The sequence below is a fragment of the Trichechus manatus genome, unplaced genomic scaffold, assembly GCF_000243295.1.
Source record: "Trichechus manatus latirostris isolate Lorelei unplaced genomic scaffold, TriManLat1.0 scaffold00105, whole genome shotgun sequence".
NCBI classification, from domain to species: domain Eukaryota; kingdom Metazoa; phylum Chordata; class Mammalia; order Sirenia; family Trichechidae; genus Trichechus; species Trichechus manatus.
In genome coordinates, this window is record NW_004444041.1 from 205977 (window position 1) to 213118 (window position 7142).

At 33.3% G+C, this 7142-nt stretch overlaps 1 protein-coding gene across 2 annotated transcripts in view; it reads right to left on the bottom strand.

The window, feature by feature from the left end:
* The window catches only part of COPS4 (COP9 signalosome subunit 4), a 60372-nt gene that overhangs the window by 25881 nt on the left and 27349 nt on the right, over positions 1–7142 (bottom strand). For both annotated transcript variants that reach the window (XM_004383089.2, XM_004383088.1), the window contains exons 5-6: positions 3604–3757; positions 3298–3448 (exon numbers count right to left, since the gene is read on the bottom strand). In XM_004383089.2, coding sequence (XP_004383146.1) covers positions 3298–3448; positions 3604–3757 — 305 coding nt within the window. The remainder of the gene's footprint in view (positions 1–3297; positions 3449–3603; positions 3758–7142) is intronic.

The window sequence follows — 7142 nt, forward strand, 5'->3', positions numbered from 1 at the left end:
GAGAGCAATTAGGGTCACATAACAATGTATGTATAAATTTTTGTATGGGAGACTAACTTGAAATGTAAACTTCATTTAAACTACAACAATTAAAAAAAAAAAAAAGAATGTCCTTGAAGACACAGTAAAGTACTATTCTTATTAATTCTTGACACTGAAGAACATGTACTTTTCATGTTTGGCAGGACAAAATGGGAAGTGCAAATAAAGTACTTCTGTTGCATAACAAACTATGGTTGTCGTGAGGAAACACTGAAAGCTGAAACAACCACTTTTTTCTTGAAACGCCATTCATTTGAAAGAACTGACAAACTATGATTATTCAGACTTGGGTATTTGGCAGACCAAATTTTCCCAAAAATGAACAAAGCGAGACTCTTACTACAAGAATAACAACCAGTATTTGTTGTTCCTGATAATACCTGAGTTTTTAAGCAAGAATTTTGGAAAACTCGGCTATGTCAGAGTTTGACTGTTTCTCAATACTTTAAGGCTTCTCTGATGCTCAGTGCTAGTATCTTCAAACGTAATTTTTTTCTACTGTATAATAAGATACGTCAATATTTGGAAGCTCTACATAACTCAGGGAACCAGTATTTCTGAACACCAGTACACAATGGTATAAAATCCTGCACAGGTCAAAGATCATTCAAATTGCAACACAGACTAATGGATTTTAACATAACAGTGCACAAAGCTCACTGACAGGGTTATAGATTCCACAATGCAACTAACCTATAAGAAGCTATGTCACTTGTCAAGTTAAATGACGTTATCGAAGAAGAATATCACAATTATCTGAGAAGACTATTAAAATACTCTTTCCTTTTGCAACTACAGAGTTTCCTCATACTCTTCAACTTCGTATATCACAACAGACTGAATGCAGAACTAGTTATAAGAATTCAGCTGTTTTCTATTAAGCTAGACATTGGAGAGATTTGAAAAATGTAAAACAATTCTACTCACTTCACTAATTTTTTTTGTTTTGGAAAATAGTTATTTTTCATTAAAATATGGTCATTTATGTTAATATGTAATGGTCTATTACTGTTACTTTTAAATGTTTTAAATTGTTACTTTTAAAAAAATAAATATTTTTTCTATTTCTAATACAGTAAATATTGATAATTTACATAAACCAAAACTCTCTTGGGTTGTCAATAATTTCTCAGTGCAAAAGGTTCTAAGACCAAAGAGTTTGAGAGCCAATGCATTAACATATTGGAGGAAAACAGAGAATTTTTTAAAAAACACAATTTCAGAGTAGGGAAGATCTTCCTTCCTAAGCAATTCAATAAAACTCAGAGGCTATAAAAGAAAGACTAAGAAATTTAACTTTTTAAAAATTAAGTTTTTGTAGAGCAAAACCAAAGAGGGCGACAAATGGGAAAAAAATCTTATTTTCTTATATATAAAGAGCTTTATTAAGTCACCAAGAAAAGGACAAACAACTCAAAAAATGGTCAATGGACCTAAACAGATAATTCACTCAAAAAAAAAGAAATACAGGGTTTACAGGCTGGATTGTGTCTTCCAAAAAGATACACTGAAGTCCTAACCTCCAGTACCTATGAATGTGGAAACAGGGTCTTTGCAGATATAATTAGTTAATATGAGGTCATACTGGAGTAGGGTGGGCCTTAATCCAATATGACTGGTGTTCATATAATAAGAGAAGAGACATGGGGAAGACAGCAACCATGTCAGAGAAAGGCAGATACTGGAGGTAAGCTGCCATAAGCCAAGAAATGCCTGGGGCTACCAGAAGCTGGGAAAGACAAAGTTTTTTTCCCCCAGAGCCTTCAGAGAGATCATGGGGCAGTAAACATCCTGAATTCAGACTTCTGGCCTCCAGAACTGTGAGATCATAAATTTCTGTGGTTTTAAGCCAAACAGCTTGTGATAATTTGTTACGGCAGCCCTAGGAAACTAAAACAACAAGTTTTTCAATAATAATTTTTAAACATATGAAGATGCTCAAGGATTGCATAATAAATGAAATGCAAATTAAAACTAGAGTAACATACCATTTTTCATCTACCAGGTCAACAAAGATCAAAAAAAATTGGTAACACTTGTGTAAAAAGTCAGACACTCATGGACATTGTTATTTGGAGTTTAATATGAAAGGATAATTTATAATTTTTAGCCCTGGGGACACACTCGTTAAGAGCTTGGCTGCTAACCAACAGGTCGGCAGTTGAAGTCCTTGGAAACCCTATGGGGCAATTCTATTCTGTCCTATAGGGTTGCTATGAGTAGGAATCAACTCGACGGCAATGGGTTTGGTTTTTGGTTTATCACAATTTTATCCTAGGACTCAGGAATTTAACCTATGTATATATTCATACATGTGCATAATCACTACACATTGTAATTGATTAAATAACTTATAATAAAGGCAGACAGAAGAAAATTTTAAAAAATGAGTTATAGGTACTGATATGAAAACAGCACTATGATATGCAGCTTCATGAAAAAAAGCAAGTTGAAGGAAGTATCACCCTACCATTTGTGTATAAAAAAGGGGAGAATACACATACACATAAATACTTTTATATTAAAGGAAATACAAGAAATCAGTAAAAATCCTCTAGAAGAGGAGGCAGTGCAATGTTTATATACTGTCTTTTCAGTAACGAAAAATAAAATAAATAAGATTACTGCTTCATAAGAAATGAAATGTGTAATCTGAATGTCATTAGGCTCTCAAAGAGTTTCAAGAATGAAGATTCTAGAATGATTTAGAAAAACCATGACTTAGAATTATCAGCATTTCCTCTCAATGTCCTTTCTGCTTCATAGTTTATAAGTGATTTACATGCTACAATTTAGTAAAAAGAACTTTCTAAGGATAGCTTATTTTTTAATATTTATTGAGGAAAAATATGAATGCCAGCTCTACAACTGAGGCTTAAAGGTTAAAAAAAAAAAAATTCTAAAAGCAAAACATTAATTATTTTATAATCAATCTCTAGATTTTAATTTTAGTTTCCCTTTGTGTAATTCTCACTTAATTTGATATTCATTTTTCACAGGGATATTTCAGGAGAACTAAACTTCGTATCTTAACTATTCCTAAGTAATAGACTGATATGTGCATATTTTAAAATCTTTTTCAAGCTAACAATCCATTTTATTGTTGGTTTTAACTGTTAAAAGTTTAAACTAAATTTACCACTAATAGTAAGACACCCATTTGAAGAACAGTTCTATCTAAATACTCCAATTGCAATCAACCAGAAGTAATTAAGTAAAGATAACTATTTATTAAAGCATAAATTACATGTTTACCTGCTGATGCTAAGATGGTACAGTGCAAAGCATGTTTTAAGGCCTCTAGTCTTTCACTTTCATGGACTATTGTCTTGTAAGAGAGCTCATTGTACCTTTGAGCAGCTTCAATGAATTTTCTTCTATAATCAAGAACACGTGCATAGCACACCTATAGAGGGAAAATGTTTCAATTAGGAGGAAAATAACAAAGCAAAAAAGATAAAGACTGAATATTTAATATATAGAAGCATTTATCAGATGTTCTGGATCACCTTATATAGTACTATTAACACAAAATTAATTCCAAATTAGCTCATCTATTACCTTATAATGTATCTGTAACTGTTCATTGGTTGATTCATTCTGAAGCAATGATGCTCGATTTATGTAAGCTTCTGCCTGGACTGGATCATCATCCTCTAGATACAGCCTAGCAATCTTCAGGTAAGTCTCAAGTTTATAATCTACATTGTACTGTCTGGGTATAACAGAAAAACACAAAATGATTAAATATTTTATCAAGAAAATTTCTGAGTGGTAGAAAATAAGCTACTTATTGCTTATATATATTTAATATAAGGGATTTAATTTTTTTACTGCATTACGGAAAAAATAAAAAAATAATATTTCCAAAATAAGTTTTATTTAATTTTTATTATTTTTGTTCACCTAACGTCTACTCCTCAGATAACATCATAAGTTAAAGATCATAAAAGAAAAAAATGCCCAGTTCAGGAGCATATAAAATACTACTGGTGGGACTATAAACTGGTACAACCTTTCTGGAGAACAATTTGACAATATGCTCTCCAACACTCTTTGTATCCTTTAAAATGCATATACTTGTAATTCGTATACTTTACCTCTAGAAATTAAATCCTAAGAAAATAATCTGGGCTGTGCACACAGATACTGTATACAAGGACATTCATTTTTAAGTTGAGTGCTTAACCACTGTGCCACCAAGGCTCCTTAGTGGTATAATACTATGCACTCATTTATAATCTATGGTAAAATACTATGCAGTTATTTGTAATCACAACAGTGGAATAAAAAAATAAAAAAAAGAAAACTAGCTGCCATCCAGCTGAACTGTGCTCCATAGGATTTTCAATGGCTGTGATCTTTTGGAAGTAAATGGAAAAGTCTTTCTTCCAAGGTGCCTATGTGTGGATCCAAACCACCAACTTTTTGGTTAGCAGACGAGTGCTTAAGTGTTTGCACCACCCAAGGACTCCATGGGATAACAGTCATCATCTATTTTTGATAAGTGAAAAAACTATAAAATAGTATGTAAAACACCATGGAGTTGCCGTGAATCGGAAATGACTCAATGACAACTGATTAAAACACCATTAATTAAACCTTACACTAAAAATATACCCTGAAGTCATCCTAAAACTGAACAATAATTTAGCTTAACTAGTTAAAAAGGTCTGCCTTAAGCATTATGATTTTTTAAGAACTATCTATACGGGATCAAATTGACAACAGCAACTCGAAAGATTAGATAGCAACTTTAGGGGGCAATGAGTTTATGTTAATGAGGGAGGAACAACTCAGAAAACAAGGGTGAAAACAGTAGCAGAACTCAAAGCATGTAATCAATGTCACTAAATTGTACATGGAGAAACTGATGAATTGATGTATGTTTTGCTGTGTATATTCTCAACAACAAAACTAAAAAAAAACCATTAAAATATATTTCTATACACATATAGCAAGAGAGTAATACAATTATCTCTGGGTGATAGAATGACAGGTGATTTTTCACTTTATTCCAGTGGTCATAATTTATGCAAGGAATGGATAACCAAAGACTTCGTATAATTCAAAACTCACATAATTCAAGATTAATCCTGACAGGAAAATTAATCCTATTTCCCAACAAAGATGATGGCAACATGTGGCAAGAGCATAAATGAAGTTTACAATTCACTTGGTCCAGCTTTGAAATCAGTTCTTTACTTTTTCTATTTCTTTTTTGGTAGGGAGAGAATAGGAGTTTATATTAATTCAAACTTCTTATATAAGTCATATATTATTAATATTTTGTACCATTTTCTCTCCATTCACAATTCAAATTTGCACAAACTCCTATATATAGCACTATACTTTTTTGTTTTCCAATCTTCTGTCAAGTGTATCATATTTTTCTCATAGTCAGAATCTATTTTTTTTAAAGAAAATGAGTTCTCAATCCTTTATCCAAATCTACTTTTAATCACTTTAACTTGTTTAGAAAATCACTGAATAACAATTTCAGTTCTTGAGTTTCCTCCGAGATTAGGATAATCCTACAGTACCATCAAAACAAGAATTATGACTGCAAAGTACCACATCTAGTTTTATACTTACTTCAACTACAGTGAAAATAAATCAACTGCTCTGTGCTAGGGAGAAAATGCTCCAGATAGAACAAGACTAAAGCAATAAGGAAAGTCTAGCCCAAACTACCAAAAAAAGAAAAAGAGAAACTATCAAGAAACCTTAGAAAGCATAATTCAACAGCGACCTATGAAACTTTTTCACAAACTGGCTAATTTTTCAGAGGGCATCACTGCTTAATAATTTCATAATGCACAAAAGGTAAGATGTCTGAAGTAGTGTCTGCCTCGTCATGACAAATATTAATGATGACACACACACAAAAAAAGGAATCCCTCATTCACCTGATAGAAGAGTAGAGAAGCAGTTGGAAATATTTTTTAAGTAATTCACAGTTGGTATTTTTATAGGAATACTTGACAACTGAAAGGAGAAATGCGTTTACATAAACAAGAATCTCACACCTTTTATCTTTCTTGTACAACACACTCTGTAGGAATGTTTATATAATAAACTTTTGAATGTTTTTAAAAATACATATCAAAAGACTAGCTGAATAAGAATTACAAACCTTGATCTTAGCCTTTTCTAATTGTCTTTCTACCTCACTTTCTCTAGTATTCTAACTCCAATAATCCTCTTAACCATCATAAACTCCAAACCACTGATCCTTTTACATTTCACTGTCTTGTTCCCCTTAAAGGCTTCACTTCCCTCCTTACCTAGCTGAACTCTCATGGTCAAATATTATAACCACTGCCTTGCATATGCACTCATCTCCATTGTCTCTCTTATTCTTCTTTTGTGTGTGTGTGCTTTAGATGAAAGTTTACAGTGCAAATCAGTGTCTCATTGAAAAATTTATACACAAATTATTTTGCTAACACTAGCTGCAATCCCAGCAATGTGTCAGCACACTCCCCTTTTCCCTTTACACCCCAGGTTCCCTACATCCATTCGTACGTTTCCTGTCCTTTCCTGCCTTCTATTCCTTTTTGAGCAGGTGTTGTCCATTAGGTTTCTGATACTTGATTGAACCAAGAAACACATTCCTCATGTGTGTTGTTTTATAGGTCTGTCTGACCTTCACTGAAAGGTAGACTTTGGGAGTGGCCTCAGATCTGAGTTAGCACGTTGTCCAGGGGCCATAGTTTCAGGGGTTCCTCCAGTCTCAGTCAGACCAGTTAAGTCTGGTCTTTTTTGTGCATCTGAATTTTGTTCTGTATTTTTCTCCTGCTCTGTCTGGAGCCCTCTATTGTGATCCCTGTCAGAATTGTCAGTGGTGGTAGCTGGCCACCATCTATTTCTTCTGGGCTCAGTGGAGGCTGTGGTTCATGTGGTCCATTAGTACTTTGAGCTAATATTTTCCTTGCGTCTTTGGTTTTCTTCATTCTCCTTCACTCCCAATGTGATGGGACCAACAGATGCGATTTAGATGGCTGCTCACAAGCTTTTAAGATCCCAGACACTACTCACTGAAGTAGGATGTACAACATTTTCTGTAGGAACTATGTTATGCCAGTGACCTAGATGTC